This window comes from Dipteris shenzhenensis, chromosome 4 (genome assembly GCF_047967505.1).
Source record: "Dipteris shenzhenensis isolate YYH24624 ecotype China chromosome 4, Dip_SZ_1.0, whole genome shotgun sequence".
Lineage (NCBI taxonomy): Eukaryota > Viridiplantae > Streptophyta > Polypodiopsida > Gleicheniales > Dipteridaceae > Dipteris > Dipteris shenzhenensis.
Genome location: NC_141599.1, coordinates 14,033,170 through 14,054,801, shown reverse-complemented (window position 1 = coordinate 14,054,801; position 21,632 = coordinate 14,033,170). Strand labels below are relative to the sequence as shown.

General features: G+C 46.3%; 1 protein-coding gene across 2 annotated transcripts in view; it reads right to left on the bottom strand.

The window, feature by feature from the left end:
* The window catches only part of LOC147902495 (phosphoinositide phosphatase SAC6-like), a 77,117-nt gene that overhangs the window by 13,264 nt on the left and 42,221 nt on the right, over positions 1-21,632 (bottom strand). For both annotated transcript variants that reach the window (XM_087373536.1, XM_087373537.1), the window contains one exon: positions 2,242-2,350. In XM_087373536.1, the coding sequence (XP_087229662.1) occupies positions 2,242-2,350 (109 nt within the window). The remainder of the gene's footprint in view (positions 1-2,241; positions 2,351-21,632) is intronic.

Below are 21,632 nucleotides of genomic sequence, written 5' to 3'. Positions count from 1 at the left end.
GACACTTGGACTTGTCTATTGAAAAAACTTGAATTGGCAAAGATTTCTCTCATTGTAGACTTCTGGTTTCTTCATAGAGAATTACTTGTGGGTCCATTTTATACAATCAACTTCTGGTTTCTTCATAGAGAACTACTTGTGGACCCATTTTATACAATCAATTTGGGAGTTATTTCATATTTCTGTATGATTTCCATCAGAAAGCCTTGGACATATATTTTATATTTTATATTTCTGTATGATTTCCATCATGAAAGCCTTGCACATATATGTATACTCTTCTTTAGACGTGCTATGAGCACATAGGGTCCTTGGAAGTTCTGTTCCAAGGCTGACAACAGCTTTTTGTATCTCCTTAGAGGAAATACCAGGGAGCACGTCTTGTGGGGGATGCGGTCTTGATTTGTACAATGCTACGTCTAGAGAAATTCTCTAGACTCTACACCTATTTCCTTTTTACAACTCAAGCTATTACCCCCCATATATGTATCCATATGAATGTAGAGTAACCATCTCTCTTGCCCACTACAAGTACCTCTCTTAGATGGTTGCAGTATAGTATTGTCACCCCTCTTGAGTCTAACACATAGACCTATTGACTTAGGCCCATAGGTTTGATGTCCTCTCAATACGATAGATGGATTGTGACTGCTCACTCACAAAACCACGTGCTCAGGTAGGTGCTTCAGAGCTGTCGTCACAAGCTTCCAACTCCATGAGGGTGTTCTTCTCCATCCCCCTCCCTCCTCATGAGTTGGATAGTACTGAGTTGAAACATGCACCACTTGGAGAAGCCTAGGAGAGGGCATTGTCTAGTCTAAGGGACTGGCGCTATGACTGATGATGCACACGTCATGGTGCATGTCTCTATTCACTACTACCCCATTCATTGGGAGGGAGGAAACACCCTCACGGAGATGGAAGGTTGCGCCAAAAGCTCTGAACAGCCTACCTTAACAAGTAGTTTTGAGAGCAAATAGTCACAATCCATCTTTCACCTTGAGATGGCATCACTAACATCACATCAAACCTTTGGGCCTAAGTCAACAGATCTATATGTAAGACACCTAGTCAAACAGCCATTGTGTGTAAAGGCCAATATTTGCCACATAGAGACGCCAAGAGGAGAGCATTGTCGATTTTCATGATGTGCGCGTCAACAATCATAGCACTGATTATGAGCTTGTCCCTCTCCCCCTCATTCCTTTGTAGCATCCTTGCCTCTACCTAGATCTCTCCCACCCCTTCTCTCGACCCGAGGCTTGGTTCCAACACCCATTTGCAACAGCAAGAGACGAGATATGGTCCCCACAAACGGGATAAGGCAAAGTGTGAGTTGACCTTTTCCTGAACATGCTTGGTATGAGAAGATTGTTGATTGCCCTCACACTAGACAATGCCCTCTCTTAGGCCTCTCCAAATGGCAAATATCTGCCCTACACACAATGGCTCTCTGACTAGCAAGCATGAGTTAAACTACATTGCGCACATTGTTAGTTTTCACTTTCATGGTATGAGATGGTTATGTACATTACATGCACACCCCATTGCATCTCCTTTAAGCAAAGTTATAGCTTGCACTCCATTCTTTCTTTAGATAGTGAAAGAGAGAAGTTGTGCTTTTCACCTATCATAGTGCAAGCAGAACATCATACTTTGACACATAGGCCATTTTGGCCATCTGAAACTATTAAGAATTTGCTAAATCTTATTTTCTCTCTTTATTCTTTCACACATGCATACATATACCTAGATGAATCCAGGAACATTCCCAAACTCATCCTCTAAAAACACAACATAGTGCATTTTCAATCTCATGATAGTCACTCATAAGGTTGAAAACCATAAACTAGCTACTATGACATCCTCTGTGACGTCATTAGCACCCAACAGCGGGTGTAGACCATAGTATCAAAATATGCTCTCACACATACAAATCCACACACCCACACATACTTGAGCATCCATTTATACAAAGTCTTCGTACTGAGTTTCTGTGGGCACTCTGGAGGTGAAGGGCAGACTCAGCCGTGACGAAGGCTAGCACTAAAGGAGAAGGCTAATCAAAAAGTAGTCCAAAATCTCTTCATTCAAGCTACAATTGCTTGTGAAGTCTAAACGATTTCATTTCAACATGCACACATATCCAATTTAGAGAAACTTCAGCCTAAATAAATCATACATGCAACGACAATTGAAAAAAAAGTTCCTTCTAATTGACAAGAAGAAATGTTTACTTACAAAGCTTAAAACGTTCATCAAGGAAGTAGTGTTTAGAGATAGATTCTTCATTCTCAAAGACACCTATTTTCTGCAATTGATTTTCTAAGGCCTTTTGCCCCAACAAACTCTGTAAAAAGAGAAAAATGTTAGTATGTAGTGCATGATAGACTTCTATTACCAACAAATGACACAAATTGACCTCAATTAGATTCATACAACTAATGTGCCTCCTTACAAGGAGCACAAATCCTTTCTTTTAATATCCAAAACCATCTTTTGCATCACCCTACGTTTTAGAAGGAATTGAACTCAAGGAATTGAAGGATATGGCACTAGATTATGCAAGCACGGTGAACAAAAACAAATGAGTACAACATTGCTTCTACGACTGTGAGTACAGACCTATTTAACCAAACCACATGAAAGAAATATTGAAACTTTGATCTCATGTACCTATGTTGCAATCAGTAGAAAAAGTTTAAAAAGTTGTACGTCAAGAAAGTGATGTGCACATACAAAATCATTAACATATGCATCTTCTACCCAACAACTTAAGCCCCTATATAGATATGCACATAAATGAATTCAAGAACATGCCCAAACTCATTCCCTAAAAAGAAAAGAAGATTGTGGATATTGAAGTCCCCTCCTTTGGGAAAACGGGCCGTCAGCTACTGTTGACGCAGAATAAGCCCCTTTGCTATCTACATGTTAGAGCATAGTTATTAAACAATCAGAATACCAATCCTTAGGTCCACACTCCAACCGACACCGCATTAACAACAATCAGCTCTCCTTATCAACAACATCCAAAGCCAAGGTATAGTTGATAGAGATGCAGACTCCTAGCAAAGTTCTAATGAGCGTGGCAAAGGAAATGCTAAAGAACTCCATGATGTGTGCTAATGAAGGCCTTCAAATTGAAGGAATTATTTAGGATAAAGAATTGAACTTTTTCTTGAAAGAGCTTATTCCACTAATGGGGAATCATACATAGTATGCTTTCTACCTCTCTATTTTTTGACATATGCTTACCATCCATCTATTTTGGCATATATAACATTGTTATAGGTCTCGACAAGTTTCCTCCTGTAAAGAAAATGTCAATGTACTCCTTTATGATAGTAGATTTCCAGGCTAGGGACTACCAAACGAGAAGTGCTTCATGTTCCAGATGTCAACAAAGGTGGCCAGCATCAAGTGAACCAGGAACCTCATGAGGCATGATGGGAATGGTCACCTTCGTTCATCATGGGTGCAGTTTGATTACACCCATCAAATCAATGGATGGAATAAAATGGCATGGGTTTTTGATAAGTGCAGAGAAGCTAGGTTGTGCTTGAATCCGGACAAATGTTTCTTCCTCGCCTTGCAAGGGGTCCTCCTTGGCCACATCGTCTCGGCTGAGGGAATGACCACGGACCCAGCAAAGGTGGAAGTGATATTGACCTTGCCTATTCCTCGCACACCCAGAAAAGTCAAGTCTTTTTTGGGACATGTGGGTTATTATAGAAGATTCATCAGGTCCTATGCTGACATAGCGGTGGCGTTGACGGAACTCCTTCGGAAGGAGCAGTCCTTCAACTGGTCGGCACCTCAACAACTGGCGTTTGACAACCTCAAGGATCGTCTAGTAAAGGCACCCATCTTGCGGCAACCTCAATGGGATGTCATTTTTCATGTGCATGTAGATGCAAGTGGGCTGGCGATTGGGGCGATATTGGCCCAACCAGATGAAGAGCACAAACTCGACCTACCTGTGTACTTCGCAAGCAGACAACTCAATGGAGCAGAAAGAAACTATAGCACCACTAAACGCGAGGGCTTGGTCATGGTCTATGCCATGACAAAGTATCGGCACTATCTCTTGGGCAGTAAGTTTATCATCATTACTGATCATCGAGCTCTCAAGTACTTACTGAACAAACCAACGCTTGGGGGGAGAGTGAGCATGTGGATTCTTCTATTTCAAGAGTTTGACTTTGACATCCTAGGCCAATTGCATCAACCAGCAGACCACTTGTCAAGGATCTCTTCAGGTGAAGCAGCCATAGGAGTTGATGATGACCTTCCAGATGCGGGCCTCTTCCATGTCGGTGCCACAGTACCAAAAGATGACTGCCTGTTTGCTGTGGACTGCTTTCCCCCATGGTATGCAAACATTGTACACTTGTTGTCTACAGGGGAGTTCCCGAAAGGGTTAACTCCAGCACAAAAGCGGAGGCAGATTGTTCAGGCTGCTCCTTCCAAACTAATCGTGGGTCAGCTGTACAAGTTGGGGAAGGACCACATTTTAAGGAGGTGTGTGCTCTCTCATGAAACACAAGCCATCCTTCAGGAGGCTCACTCAGGAATGGGGGGAGGTCATATGGCACCAGAGGCCACTGCTAGAAAGATAATGGGCTCTGGGTTGTGGTGGCCAAAGCTATTCCAAGCCTGCTATGCTTATGTGCGCCACTGTGACTCATGTCAAAGAGGGGGGCCGAAGCCTACCCGATGGGAGTACCTTCCCCTTCAGCCATCCAGCCCTGTACCACCCTTCTATAGATGGGGATTGGATTTTGTTGGACCCATCTCTCCTGCAACTCGAAGAGGGAACAAGTATGCTCTGATTGCTACTGATTATGGCACTAAATGGGTGGAGGCTAAGGCAGCGAAGACCTGCACTGCTCAAGTTGTGGCCTCATTCTTGTATGATCAAATCATTTCTAGGTTTGGATGTCCTGTGGAATTGATGAGTGACAGAGGTACCCACTTTCTCAATGATGTCATCACTGACCTCATCACCCAACTGCAAATTGTTCACAAGACCTCTAGTTCATACTACGCTCGAGCCAATGGTTTGGCCGAGAGCTCCAATCGGACCATGTCTCATATTGTGGCTCGGTTATGCCTTCATTCCTTGGCAGATTGGGATATTCTACTACCAGCTGCTCTTTTTGCTTACAGAACAGCATACAAGGCTAGCACTGGATATTCACCCTTCCAGCTAGTTTACGGCTTGGAGGCGGTTATGCCCTATGAGTTCCACATGAAGACCACTAGGGTCATGGCAGAGATGGATGATAACTTGGAGGCATGGACACTTGAGAGATTATGGGATCTTGAAGCCTTGGATGAACATCGTCGTGAAGCGATCCTTGCTCAGGAAGTCTAGCAAAGAAGGCAGAAAGCATGGCATGACAGAAATTTCAGGAAGAGGGAATTCCAAGTTGGCAGCTTGGTCTTGTTACATTCCAGTAAGTTCCTGAAGCATAAACCCAAATTTGTCAGTGGCTGGACAGGGCCTTTCTTTATCACAAGGATTATTCCCAGTGGAGGGGTTTATTTGGCCACCTTGGAGGGCAAGAAGTTACCAGCACCTGTAAATGGCTCACGGGTAAAGAAGTATCATCCACATTGACTCTCTCTCTTTGGATAAGGATTTCCATTCCTATTAGTTGAATTTTTATTCATTCAAAAAAAAAAAAACAACAATGTATTCCCTTTCCTAACCCTGTCAAGCTTCTACTCTCTGCCCAGTTGCACTCTTTGGTGGGAGACCAATAAAAACTGAGTTTCTCCTTCTCTGGCAAGACGGAAACAGACCTTGCCTTCTCTGGCAAGACGCCTGTCAAGCTTCTACTCTCTGCCCAGTTGCACTCTTTGGTGGGAGACCAATAAAAACTGAGTTTCTCCTTCTCTGGCAAGACGGAAACAGACCTTGCCTTCTCTGGCAAGATGGAAACAGCCCTTGCCTTCTCTGGCGCACACTTCTCCTTAATCCCTCTTCACCCCTGTCACTCAGGTTGAACCTCTATTCACCCATGTTCACCTCCAGGTCACCCTGTTCACTCCTAGGTCACCCCTGTTCACTCCTATGTCACCTCCCTATGTTCACCTCTCTGTCACCCCTGTTCACTCCTAGGTCACCCCTGTTCACTTCTATGTCACCTCCCCATGTTCACCTCTCTGTCACCTATGTTCACCTCCAGGTCACCCCTGTTCACTCCTAGGTCACCCCTGTTCACTTCTATGTCACCTCCCCATGTTCACCTCTCTGTCACCTATGTTCACCTCCAGGTCACCCCTGTTCACTCCTAGGTCACCCCTGTTCACTCCTATGTCACCTCCCCATGTTCACCTCTCTGTCACCCCTGTTCACTCCTAGGTCACCCCTGTTCACTTCTATGTCAGCTCCCTATGTTCCCCTCTCTGTCACTCATGTTCACCTCCAAGTCACCCCTGTTCACTCCTAGGTCACCCCTGTTCACTTCTATGTCACCTCCCAATGTTCACCTCTCTGTCACCCATGTTCACCTCCAGGTCACCCCTGTTCACTCCTAGGTCACCCCTATTCACTCCTATGTCACCTCCCCATGTTCACCTCTCTGTCACCCATGTTCACCTCCAGGTCACCCCTGTTCACTCCTAGGCCATCCCTGTTCACTCCTAGGTCACCTCCCCATTTCACCTCTCTGTCACCTATGTTCCATCAACGATAGCAGCTCCCTCCCCTCCATCAGCGAATTCTCCTGCAGCCCCCTTCCATCAATGATAGCAGCCCCCCCTCCCTCCATCAGTGAATTCTCCTGCAGCCCCCTTCCATCAACGATAGCAGCCCCCTCTCCCTCCATTAGCGAATTCTCCTGTAGCCCCCTTCCATCAACGATAGCAGCCCCCTCTCCCTCCATCAGCAAATTCTCCTGCAGCCCCCTTCCATAAACGATAGCAGCCCCCCCTCCCCTCCATCAGCAAATTCTCCTGCAGCCCCCCTCCATCAACAATAGCAGCCCTCGCTCCATCAACGAATTTTCCTGCAGCAGCTCCCTCCATCAACGAAATCTCTTGGCAGCTCCCTAGCAAGAGCCTCTCCTTGGATTGCACCAACCAGGTGCAGCACGATCTCCTTGCAGCCCATCTCGCACCCTCTTCTTGGATCGCATCACTCCCAGCAGCACCCTCTCTTTGATCGCATCTCTCCCGGCAGCCCTTCTTCCAATTGCGCCTCACTTTCCCTGGCAGCCTGCAGCAAATTGCCTCTTCCTCGTGGGCAGCCTAGGAGGGTCCTTGGAGCGCTTCTCCCTCTTGGACAGCCTGCTTCAAATTGCCACCTTGCTGTCCTCTCAAACTCAGCTCCTTCTTCTGATCTGCCCTTCTCAGCTCTACTCCGTGCTTCTCCATCAGCTCCCCTTCTCATCGCCATCAGCTCCCCCTCTTGTTATCACCCGCCCCACTCTCTCGTTGTCTCTCAACAGGCCTTGCCAACACCTCAACAGCAGCTCCCCTTCCTCGTCATCAGCTCACCTGCTTCGTCATCAGCTCACCTTCTACTTCGTCATCAGCTCCCCTTCCTTTCCTGCTTCCTTTCTAGCCTCGTCTTCAGCTCACCTCCTGATTCAATCATCTCCCCTTCCTTTCCTGCCTTCCCTTCTTGCCTCGTCATCAGCGCCCCTTCCTTTCCTTTCCTTCTTGCCTCGTCATCAGCGCCCCTTCCTTTCCTTTCCTTCTTGCCTCGTCATCAGCTCCCCTTCCCTTCCTGCTTCCTTTCTTGCCTTGTCATCACTCACCTTCCTGCTTCGTCATCAGCTCCCCTTCCTACTTCGTCATCAGCTTCTACTTCACCTCTTGTTTCTTCTTCATGCTCGAGAAGAAGCCCAAGTATAAGCCACGGTTGCCCAGAGATAAGCTTTTCACCCCTTTCTATACCACCATGATGTCTCAGGCAGCCTCTGCAGTGCACATGACCTCACCCATGCCTACAGCCTCTATAGCAGGGCCGACTACACAGCTAGGCCGACTTCATCAGTAGAGCTAACTTCATCAGCAAGGCCAACTTCATCGGTAGGGCCGACTTCATTAGCAGGGCCGACTTCATCAATGATGCATCCCATCTTGGTCCAAACATCACTATCATCTCGGATGGAGAGCCACCGCAATCAAGACAATAGCGGGGGGTTCTTTTCCACTCTCAGAGCTCCAGTGCCTCTTCTTCCAACCATGGGGGCTCAGATTACACCCCCTCTGCACGGAGACCACATTCATAAGGGTCAGGTAGGCCAACAAAGATACAAAGCCCTTCGATAACCACCCCTCCTCTCTCCCACATTCGGGTTATGTTTAAACCTCTTTTTGATCCAAACCTCAAACTATCCTCGGTGTTGACATCTTCAAAGATCCAGACCCTGTGTCTAACTGAGTTCGACAAGGTCATCTTCCCTCCTGTGGATGTGGAACTGTGTACAGAATTCATCAGATCTTATGACTCTGTCACAGACACTTTTGAGTTCATGGGCTCCAGGCAGCTTCTCACACCCAATGTGGTCTCACAGTACATGGGGCTCCCTGCTCTCCCTATTCAGCCTCCTTCCGACAATTCACCGCATCTCCTTTCATTCCTTTCACAGTGCAAACCCAACACGAGGGGATATGATTGCAAAAAGGTTTTGGAAGGTGGAAGCAGAGAAGCAGTGATCACATGCTACTTCTTCACTCGCTTCTATTCAGCACCCGGGCATTACTACATCACGAAAGGTATTCGTCCTGCTCTCAATGCTCTCTTCACCATCACTCAGTATGATTTTGCATCCCTCTTCTATTCAACATTCCGGGCCACTGTTCGAAATCGCACACGCAGAGGCACACACACCTGTACTTGTGGACCTCACCTCACCTACCTCTTGCACCAGTGGCGGGCTACAACGCCTGCACTTTTTCCTCCACCTTCACATACTTCATCTTCTTCTCACCGTCCACCTTCCGCCCCTATGATCCCCCACTTGAGATCAGCTCCACTGGCTCTTAGTGCGGCCCCAGCATCCTCGGCCTCTGCTGCATCAGTCTCTGTCCTCTCTTCCTCTCCAGTCTCCATACCCACTCTTGCTCCACCCACATCTGCAGCACAGGTTTCTGAGCCATCCCCTCTTGGGCCAGCCTCTGGAGCTTTGTCATCCGTTGCTCATGCAGGAGTCGCCTCTCTATCCATCCCCTTCGAGGCAGATTTTGATTTCCCGGATGATGTTCTTCCGGTCACTCCCCTGCCCTCCTCAGGTCTCACCCACCATGGCATGACATTACCACTTACCTTCCCCGCAGTCATGACCATTCCCCCTCCGATCATCTCATCAGGGTCAGTAGGGTGCAAAGATACGCACATTGGCCCCACAACTCAAGGGGATCCATCGACAGAAGTTATGGCAACAGGGACCTCTGCCTTGGGATCTCGTGATGGAGAGGCATCAGAGCGACACAGGTTATTGAACTTCAATCTTACTTTGGGAGCCACTGGTGACGCGAAGACACCACCCCGGGTGTCCCGACGACTGACCCCTGAACCGAGTATGGAGGCTGCTGAACAGGACCTACTGGAAACTCGACCTGGCGAGGTTATTTTTGCTGGGGTTAAGATACCTTTTCAAGCTGATTGTCCTCCACTTCCTCAAAATGATATGTTGGATACCTACTTCGCATCCTCCTTAGGAGATCTATTCACCCATGAGGCCCAGATAGAGGAACAGAGCCAGGAACACAAACGGCTGCTGTATGCATTAAAGTGGAAGCGGTCTCCTGTTTGCATGGAGGAGGAGGACTTGGACCAAATTTTCACACTTCCCTTGCAAGAGACAATCGCTTCCAACAAGAAAGTATCCCAAGCTCCAAGCTGTTACCTAGACATCGACACACTGGCTCCAGTGGCAGCTCTCGAGGACCCAGAGCAAGAAGGGATGAAAGCAGCCTTCGAGGAATATGGCGAACTTATTGACATGGCTGACCGAATGACCTATCGGGACAGGTATGCATGGGCTAAAAGATCCCTTCATATGGCTCAGCGCATTATAGATGACAGCTTCATTCAGATGGGTGCCTCCCTCTTTAATACTACGGGTCAGGTTTGCAAGCTTCTGTCACGGAAGCAACACCTCCGCTTGGAACATGAGAAGCAGGTAGCCAGCATGCATAAAGAATGGGATACAACATTGCAAGTGAAAGAAGCGGAGTGGGGAGCAACTCTACAGGCAAGGGAGGCTACATGGAAAACTCAGCAGGACGAGTTTCAGCAATGTCTTGCAGCGAAGGAGGCAGAGTGGACAGCCAGCAAGAAAGTTTTGGAGGACAATCATTCAGCCCAACAGGCTGAGATCCAGAGGGAGCTTGCAGCCCTACAAGACAGATACACCTCACTGGCAGAGGATAAGCATACTGTGGATCAACAGGTTGAGGTGGTGCGGAGTCAGATGAAGTAGATTCTCGAGGACGAGGACCATCTCCAAGTTTCACATTCCAAGTTGCAGGACGACTTCCATGGGCTGCAAGCTGAAAATGCTGCTCTCAAATCTCGATGTGATCATTACAGGTATGGCTACCACAGATATAAATCCAGATACGAGCACATCCGCAACCTCATGGACACAGTCGAGGAAGAGGCAAGGACCAGCCCTAGAACATCAGCACACCCACCACACCCACCCCCTCCCCCTCCCTGACCTTCATCCAGCAAGCAGTAGCTCCTAGATCTTTTAGTTCGGCATTTCTTTTTGCGAGCTCTGTACATTTGGATTCTGCAGTTCTCATGTAAATAAGGAATTTTGGAGTTGTATGGCCATGAGCCAGTTTTCTTTTCAGTTTTACAGTTGTAAGGCCATGAGCCCTTTCTTTTCAGTTTTGGGATATCAACCACAAGGTCACTTTCTTATTTGTAATTTATACTTAACTTTCTCTCACACAGACCCTCAGTCATTCACCGGGACGGTGAATCATAGTGGCGGGGGATCTGTTGTACTCAAAGTTTATGGTGACCCACCAAGAGTCACACCTGGGTCACGTCATGGTCACCTCAGCAACATGCGAAGTTGTTAGACCTTGGTCATACCTAATCGCAGCGTGTTCACATATGTTCACATCTTGGTCACTCTGGAACAGACTTGGACATGACTTGACATGGACATGACTTGACCTGGACATGACTTGGGTATGACGGAAGCAATACATGACTGAAGAGTGCCAAACCTCAACCTCAACTCACCATGGTCAAAGTCGATCAGAGGGAAGTACTGGCGCAATGGTACACGTGACTTGGGTATGACGGAAGCAATACATGACTGAAGAGTGCCAAACCTCAACCTCGACTCACCATGGTCAAAGTCGATCAGAGGGAAGTACTGGCGCAATGGTCAAAGTCGATCAGAGGGAAGTACTGGCGCAAGGGAAGTACTTGACATGGACATGACTTGGACATGACTTGACCTGGACATGACTTGGGTATGACGGAAGCAATACATGACTGAAGAGTGCCAAATCTCAACCTCGACTCACCATGGTCAAAGTCGATCAGAGGGAAGTACTGGCGCAATGGTACACGGGATACACCTGTTGGTGCACATGGGAAGCAGTCCAACAGTTAAGAGGTATAGGTGGTGCACCAACCCTCGCAACCAACTAGTGTCAGAAGCGCATGGAATAGACAGGAGAACACATGGAGCATGGGATTCACCGACCCAGAACAGGCTGGAGTGTTGCGGAAGCCATCAAGGACACAGCGGCCCACAAACGGTGGAATGGCTAAGGATGGCTAAGGGTGCAAGAAGACATCCAATAGGAAGAAGAAGAGGAGATTGGCAGCAGGGGGTAGAGCAGAGGAGGAGAAGATGAAGAGGGGGAAAGGGGAGAGGGAGAGGGACATTCTGGCAGGGATGAGAGGCGTGAGTGAAGGAGTGAGAGGCTAGAGTCAAGAGCTCGCCTCGTGTGTATCTTCTGGGGGTGTATCAGGCATCTTGCTTTCTAATGAGTTATGCTACTCCCCATCTCTGCTCGCTACTCTAAAATCTCTTTCCGTTGTGTTCTCCTCCCCTCCTCTCTCTTCACCTGGTACAACGGACATGTGTCATGTGGTTGAAGTTCTTTGCCATTCATGTTGAGAGTTGGCTTTCATGATGTTGTTCCGCTTTGGTCTTCTTCTTGCTCACATCACTTCAGCACTTGTACCGCTTGCACATAGTTGACACCATCTAGCGCTTGCACATAGTTGACACCATCGACAAGCACTTGCCTACGTACCATCAGAGACACTTATGGCATGTCTTACTCACTTCTCGCACCAGTGGCCCTAGGCCTCCGGTAATACTTCCGGAAGTGTTAGGAACCCCCCCCCCTCAGACAGGTCCTCTTACGTGGAAGGGTGGCACATGGTCATGCCTTGCCACCTCAACCCTGGGCCCTATGCACACCATGTTTTATTATACTATTGCCACACATACAAGCACACACATATATTTATGTCTTTTACCTTGGTCAAATTTATTCATAACACCAGCTACCATGCATACTCTCTACAGGCTTTGTTCTTGGAATTTGTGTTCCCTCCAATGGACCCTTCATCACCTAAAGAAATAAGAAATACATATGAGATTCATGCTAAGTGCCACTTTAACTCTCAATCAGGTAATTTTTGAAGAGGACAACAACATTACCACAGCCATCATATTTTCCACAGGGTGCAATGCATACTTTCCACCAACTAAGTGGAATATCCACTTCTTAGATAGCCCCATTGCATTACAATTTTGGCCTTACTTTGTATAGTAGCCTCTTGCTTTGGTTTACTTAACCTCCATCTTTCATATATCGATACATGTTCTATATGTAAGCAAATAATAAAGTTGACCTTTTTACTTGACTCTAGTCAAAGAAAGTTGATCCTAGTCGACCCAAGGATTTGTGTGTGCATGGGATTGCATTGTGGGGACGCACATAGAGACTAGGGCTAGGATTTATGTTTGCAATCGAAGGCTAACAATTAATGAGTACCATTGCGGTATGCTTTCAACTACTATTGTCTTAGTTTTTAAAGGGTTGGCGCTATCTATTAGGAAGGGGTTCACCTTCACGCGTGATCATAGGCTTGGAAAGCCCCAGAATATGCCAACTCATGCCATGTAGGATTGTATTAGTTTTAGCAAGTATGGACACAAAAGAGTTGCCGGATTGGGAGCACTCTCCTGCCCCACACTGGTAATCAGCTTTGGAAAAATACGCATGGACTGGACTCAGCAGAGCGGTCTTGTACGAAACCAATTTTTTGCAAATAATAAGAGAACCTTTAGGAGGGTCCTGCCGATTGGTTCTTGTCCCTAATGTGTTGTTTGTGAGTATGCAATTTTCTCTCACACCCAGCAGAGCAAGCAATGATTTGTAGCAAATTGTGTCATATGGATTGATTTCCTCTCGTAGATCCACCAGTCATTTCTTTGTCGAAAATTGTCAAGGTTTTTCATTGGTGTCAGAGCATAGATCCACCCTCTTCCTAAAGAGGCGACAATCCTAGAGTTCAAGGAAATTCACAGCTTGTGTGTATTCGGTGACGAGTATGCTAAAGAAGGACGCACAGTTGACAAATGTTTGTGAAGGAGAGATGCCACGTTCGTGAAGAGGCGATGCAACGTTCATGAAGGGGCAGACCCCACCACCTCTATCACTCGTCATCCTTCTAGCGCTCCGACAACAGCTGTGCTTGGCTTCCATGAACTGCTCGGCATTGGGGGAGAGTAATTGATCATAGTGCAACATGGGCATGGAAGAAAACAGCACAAAACATCACAACATAAGCCACCAGAGTTGTGAAGACTATCAACTCCTTGTAGGTAGCATGTATGGCCCTGAAAGGCTACGTTTAGTTTGATGATTGAAGACCAACCGAAGGCGTTAATTCAAAGAGGCACGTATCCAAGCTACCAACGTGGGCAAGCGAGCAATTAGCTCCACAGAGTTCTGAAGACTATCAACTCCTTGTTAGTTAGCACGTATTTCCCTGAAAGGCTACGTTTAGCCTGATGATTGAAGACCAACCGAAGGCGTTAATTCAAAGAGGCGCGTATCCAAGCTACCAGCGTGGGCAAGCGAGCAATTAGCTCCACAAAGGGAGAAGACAGAGGATTAAGCAAACATTCAAAGAAGACAATTTTGCCCACAAGTGTTACGTCCAAATAGCACACTCACACGAAGGCTTTCCCTAGAGACTAGTCAAAGAAGCAGGTTCAATTCCAAATTTAAGAATATCTTTCTTATTGGTGGTTATGGCCCCTCCACTAGACCATGTCTGATATCATGATGTACGGAATGATGGAGATAAATATACCAATGCATCGGAAGGGACAAGTTCCAAGGCTGAATGAAGATTCTTATAAAGGCTGGCAGAACTCGCAGAGGTTAGGAAAGACTCAGTTTTTCATAGACTTGAGAATCCCCGCAGTGAAGAAGTACATGACCGATGTTCTTGCCAGAAGGAGTCCAACAAAAAGCAATTTGCCATATCACCACCATCCCTTTCTTCTGGAGAGCCTCCTAGGAGGAGCAAGAAGCCTCACCAGGATGACCAAAAAAAGAGAAAGAAAACTAACAAGTCACAGTCTTCCAGTTCACCATCATCTTCCAATTCCTCTTTTTCCAGTACCTCTTCCTTGAGTTCCTCTTCTACCTCTAGTTCCAATTCTTCGTCCACACCATCCTCTTCACCAGTGGCTGCCCGCAAGCGAAAGAGGAATAGCAAGAGAGCTATCAAGTCAAAAGGAAAGGGGGGAAAACTCGAAAAGTTCAAGGAATTCCTCTTTTTTAGTACTTCTTCCTTGAGTTCCTCTTCTACCTCTAGTTCCAGCTCTTCATCCACACCATCCTCTTCACCAGTGGCTGCCCGCAAGCGAAAGAGGAACAGCAAGAGAGCTATCAAGTCAAAAGGAAAGGGGGAAAAGCTCGAAAAGTTCAAGGAAGGAGGTCCTGACCAATGCCTCTGCTACCTTCAACTGAATGATGGATCGGATTTTTAGGCCACACAAACATTTAACCGGTACCTTGTTTGATGATATCATTGTGTTCACACCCAGTGGAAGAGCATAAGAAGCATTTGGCCCTTTTATTCCAGGAGTACCGTAATCACAAGCTCCATGCAAACAGTAAGAAGAGTGAACTCTTCTTGGAGGAGATCCACTACCTTGGTCATACCATTTCTAAAGATCAGATACAAATGGACCCCACTAAAATACGAGCCATTCAAGAATGGCCTGAGCTGAGATCCATACATGAAGTGTGTGGTTTTTTGGGCCTTTGTTCTTATTGCAATGATTTGTCAAGCACTTTGCTAATATCGCTGCCCCGCTTCATGGCCTGACCAAGAAGAATGAAGCCTTGAAATGGGGAGAGCAGCAAAATATAGTATTCAATACTCTCAAGGGAAAGTTGACTACAAAGCCGATTCTTGTTGTTCCTGCTTTGCATAAGCCCTTTGATGTGGATTGCGATTCTATGTGGAGAGTGTATTGGGGCTGCTCTTCATCAAGATGGTCATGTGGTGGATTATTTTTTTTGCCGAAAAAACAGTGCTGATTATATTACTCCGAAAAAACAAGATACATGAGGTCAGTTTTGCAGCTGACGGGGTTGCGTATACAAATCGAACGCAGCCCTAAATGGAAACGCTCTCTCTCACGGAGGGATCAGGCGGGTGTGAATAAACAGCCAGAGAGGTGGTGAATAGCGCCACTGAAGGCCCTGAGAAGTATGCTCGAAGAAGAGGCCCTGCGTATCCCAATCTCGGAGGAACCGTCTCCGCTTCTCCCGGCCAGCCCGGGAATCTCCCTGTATCTAGTCCCACTGGCCTCTGAGTGTGTGTATAATCTCACTCCAGATGTCGGCCATGACCTGGGCAGTCGAAAGAGAGGTACCACCGAGGATCTGCGCGCTGCGCGAGGTCCAAATGTGCCATTCAGCGATGCTGCTGATAATCTCCCAGACTGGTTGCCTCTCCTGAGATCCTGTGTCCGCCTCTGCCAGGTGCGGCGGGATGCCCTCAAGCGGCCCCCAAGTCCCCTGTGTGATAAGGAACATGGGGTCCTGCGAGCCTGCCTCGAACAACTGATGAAAGCCAGGTGTGGTGCTGCACCAGCAGAACGCGCCCCAGGTGATCAAACCTAGCTCCGATGCTGCGCGAGTAAGGATCCCGAAGGTCCACCTCCACACTTTCTGGGCGAGTGCAGCTCCACAGGCAGTGTTTTGGTGACTCCTCGTCCTCATGACAAATCTGACAAAGTCCATCCTGACCAATCTGCCGCAACCAGCTCCCCACTGGAAGACCCTTGTGGGCGAGTAGCCAAAGGAAGTAGGAAATCTTCCGCGACCGCCAGCTCTCCCACAAGGCCTTCCAGAAGGCCTGCAAAAATAGCCTGGAGATACCCTGAGCATACCAATTGGGCCGTTGGGTGGGCGGGCGGCTCTGCATCCTCCTGAGAACTCTCCTACCCAATGTCGTGCTGTAAGTGAAGAAAGGGGTCGGCCCCTGGCCTGCCACAACCTCTGGCCATCTCCACTCACCTGGGTCCCAATCAAGCTCTGACAGGGCCCGCCCCTCCCAAAGCCAGAGTCGCCATAACTGCAGCTGATCCTGCTCTATACTAGGATCGATCCGCCAAACCTTCCCCACGAGGCCTACGACCCGAACCCTCTGCCACAAGAGAAGGGGGTCGATGAGCACACCCTCTCTCCTGAGTCGGCCGTCCCCCAAAACCGCGAAGAAGGAAACAGAGGTGTCATCCATCCGGCCTGCAACCACCAGTGGGATGCCATGGGGGGTGAACTGTCCAAGCCAACGGTCATCACCAGGCATGAGGATCTGAATCTCGGGTGGAACCAACCAACCGGCAGGAATCGCTCCGTCTATCTCTGTGCGTCTCGCCTAAGCTCCACGGAAACCTCCGGCTGCGGCTGCTAGAGCAACGGTCTCCAAGTGTCTGTAAGTGTCCCTTCAAACTCGAAGGGACCGGGCTGGCCCCCGCATCCAACCGTCCCACAGGATATGTGACCTCTCCCCCAGCTGAAGGCCCAAGGTATCTCTGACCTGATCGTTCCAGATGAGCGGCTGGCGGTCGATCTCCTCCTGACTGGTCATGTGGTGGCTTATGAAAGTCGTAGGTTGCAAGATATAGAAAAGCATATGGGGATTTATGAGAAGGAATTACTACTTGTAGTACATGCCTTAGCCACCTGGAAGCACTATCGGTTGGCAGCTGATTTTATAGTCAAGACAAATCATCAAAGTCTCGAGTATTTCTTAACACATACGAAGCTCTCAGAGAAGCAAATGAGATGGGCAGATTTGTGTCCATTTTTCATTTTCAGATTATAACACTCGTGCTATTCAGAACCGCGTTGTAGATGCCTTGTCCCAAAGACCACAGATCAACAATGTTAACATTGCCTATCACAGGACCGTGAGGAGATCAAAGAGCAATATCTCAGTGATACAGACTTTCAAGACTTTGAAGAGCATCTCTCAGTGATACAGACTTTGAAGAATTAGTACAGCATATGCGAGGAAAGTATACCAGCCAAAACTCCATGAAAGATGGGTATCTCATAAGGGATCACTGCTTATGTATTCCCAGAGAGATGAGACAAAAAATTATGGAGGAATGTCATGCACTTCCGTATGCAGGACATAGAGGCATTGTTTCCACAACTCAAGCTCTAGAGATGTATCTTTATTGGCCAGCCATGCCGAAAAATATCCAATTTGTCACAAAATGCCTTGCATGCCAAAAGGACCTCGGCGTTCTGATGCCTCTTTCGGTGCCACATTAGCCATGGGAAAGCAAAGCAATGGATTTCGACTATTATTGATAGATTCAGCAAACAGGCTCATTTTATTCCTGTACAAAAGACAAGACCATTAAGGCTGATCACATAGCTAACTTTTTTCTAGCACAGATTTTCAAGCATCATGGGCTGCCCAAGTCCATAGTGATAGAGACAGCACTATTTGACAGCATAGCCAGACTATTTTGGACAGCACTATTTGACAACATAGGGACAAAACTGAATTTTTCTTCATCTTTTCATCCCCAGACAGTTATTTAGAGTGAGGTAGTCAATTCCACTGTTCTTGACCTCTTGAAATGCTATGTGGCTGCGCAGAAATCTGAATGGAGAAGCTTCTTCCACTGGTGGAGTTTGCCTACAATAGCACGATTCCCAGCTCTATAAGAAATGCTCCTTTTGAATACCACCAAGCCTGAAGACAGAAAGTGATATATTTGGAGCTGATCAATATGTCCGGGACCTCTTAACAGCAGTCAGCCAAGTCTGGACAGCCATCAAAGATCCCAGGAGAAGCATAAAAGAGCTGCAGATACACACAAGCACAAGCTAGACCTCAAAACATGCGATTGGGTATTACTGAAGTTTGAGAAGGCAAGGCTCCACAAACTCAAGGGAAAAGAAGAAGTTTACCCCAAGTTGTCTACCAGGTATTATGGTCCTCTTCCGGTCATAGAAGAAATTAATGAGGTAGCCTACAGGCTGGAATTGCCAGCAGAGCCTGGAAGATCTACAATGCATTCATGTGAGTCTTCTAAAAAGATACCAAGGAACAGAACCTGTAGATCCTATAATGAAAGAGCCACCCAAAGTGGATGAGCTGGAGGAAATCCTTCAGCCAAACTAATTTGTACATCATACAATTAAGAAGGGTCCCCAAGGCAAAATCATTTGTAGATTTCTTGTAAAATTCAGGAATGGATGGACAAGGATCTTTTATCTGATTATCCACAGCTTCTGGATGTGTACAAAGAGGCTTTTTTAGGTCAACTAATTAGAAGCCCAGGAGATGTCACTGAATTGTGATATTTTAAGCAAACAATAAAGTTGACTTTTTTATTCGACTATGGTCAAAGAGAGTTGACCCTAGTCAACCCAAGATTAATGTGTGTGCATGGGATTGCATGGTGGGGATGCCCATAGAGATTAGGACTAGCCTAGGATTTACATTGCATGCAAAAGGCTAATGATTAATGGGTACCATGGTGGCCTGCTTTCCATTAATTGTTGCAGGTTCTTGAGAGTGGGTCATTGTCCAAGTTTTTTAAGGGGCTGGCGCTATCTATGAGGAAGGGGTTCAGCTTCATGTGTGAGTCGTGACCATAGGCTTGGAAAGCCCCAAAATATGCCAACTCATGGCATATAGGATTGTATTAGTTTTAGCAAGTATAAATGGCTAAGAGTTGTTGCCTAATTGGGAGCACTCTCCTGCCCTCATGCTGGTAATCAGCTCTGGAAAAATGCGCATGGAATGGGCTCAGCAGAGCAATCTTGTATAGAGTCTTTTTTATTTTTGCAAATAATAAGAGTACCTTCCAGAGGGTCCAGCCGACTGATTCTAGGCCCTAATGTGCTGTTTATGGGTAAGCAATTTTCTCTTACACACAACAGCAACAAGCAATGATGTGTAGTGCATTGTTGTCATGTGGATTGAGTTCCTCACGTAGATCCACAGGTCTAAGAATTTCTCTGTTGAAGGATTCCCATTTTCGAGGGTTTTCACGTGCAGACTCCTTCACGAACTTGTGTATATGCTTCTGCAAACTTTGTTTCCAGTGGAAAAGGCATGTGTGCTCTTGTCCCACCGTCACATTTTTTGCGCCACCATTGAACACAATCATTGCTGCATTTCAATTGGCCCCAACATCATTTGCCATGATCCATAGAAATTGGCTTCTGCAAACTTTGTTTCCAGTGAAAAAGGCATGTGCGTTCTCATCCCACCATCATTGAACACAGTTGCTACTTCATTTCAATGGGCCCTGGCATAATCTGCCATGAATCCATGAAAATCGACAACTCCGTATCCTAATTATTTTATCGTTGCATCAAGCAACTCCTAGAATAACACTTAGCTTGTCAGGTCTTTTTCTTCATCTCGTCTTGCAGGTGACTATGGTCATTAGTTCTTGGACACTGAAACTCGCTAAAAACATCAAATGAATATCATGTTACCATTAAAAACACAAGATAATTATCTGAAGTTAGCCTTACATTGGATCATATGCCATTGTATTCCATCCAATGATTTGATGGGTGTGACCAAACTGCACCCATGATAAACAAAGGTCACCATTCCAACCACGCCTCATGGGGTTCACAAGATCTACCCCTGATGCTGGCCCCCTTGTCGACATCTTCAACACGAAGCACTTCTCATTGGTAGCTCCTACCCTTAGATATCTAGTACCATGAAAGAAATAGTATGTTGATCTTTTATTTAGCAATACAAGACTCTCACATTCTTCTTCCATCTGAAGTTGATCTTTTATTTAGCAATACAAGACTCTCATTCTTCTCCCATCTGAAGTTGGCCTTACATTGGATCATATGCCATTGTATTCCATCCAATGATTTGATGGGTGTGACCAAACTGCACCCATGATAAATAAAGGTCACCATTCCAACCATGCCTCATGGGGTTCACAAGATCTACCCCTGATGCTGGCCCCCTTGTTGACATCTTCAACACGAAGCACTTCTCATTTGGTAGCTCCTACCCTTAGATACCTAGTACCATGAAAGAAATAGTACGTAGATCTTTATTTAGCAATACAAGACTCTCACATTCTTCTCCCAATGGCATCTTAATCTTCTTCTCTTGAGAAACAATGTGTCGATCTCCGTAACAATATCATGAACGTGAGAATAGATGGATCAAAAGCATTACCCAAAATTCATAGGTAGCAAGCATACTACCTTTGATTCTCCACCAATGGAACAAGACCTTCCAAGAAGTTGTTCCCTAAAATCCCTTCATTCTAAAGGCCTTCATTACCACACATCATGGAATTCATTAGCATTTCCTTTGCCACGCTCATTTGATCTTTATGAGAGCCTACATTTTTATATACCTTCACAACATGTGATACCACATCTCTCGTTTTCTCTATCATTGCCTTCGAGATACTGTTGAAAGTGCTCACCAATATGTACCATTATGTATATCCATACTTCAACATATGGCATTACATAATAAACCATACATTGACAGGTGACACCACAAGCTGGTTTTTTGCAATAGTGACACAATTTTATTGCGGCTCTCTAGTCATGAAGCCCAATGCTACCCTGTTTGGTAAAGAGCCACTAAGGAAAGCTGTATTGTAATTCCTATTATTAGTGTAGTAAGGACAAATCACCCTCTGTCACTTCAAAGCCCCCAAATAATAGCTTAACCTCACACTACATGGAATTATATATTCCTTGCCAAAGATTTAGTCTAGATGTGACCATGAATCTTTTGTTCTATGCCAACCATTCTTTACAAATTTCCAAAGGTTGGTGGAAGTTCGAGAATAAGATTTCCATTTTACTTCCTTGGTATCTCTTACATGTAACCCTGCCTTTAATGTTTGAGATCCTAATAGGTCGGTGATTGTCTTTCAATTGAAAAATACTTCTCCGAGTTAGCAGTCATCATCTCAGTGTCCTTGCCACTAAGATGGTTACTATAATCTTGGATATCAACGTGATCATCTTTTATGTTCTTACAAGCACCATTACTATCTTCATCACTATCTTCTTGTATGTCAACATGTCAATAAAAACCCTCCACTTGGCTGAAGCACTTG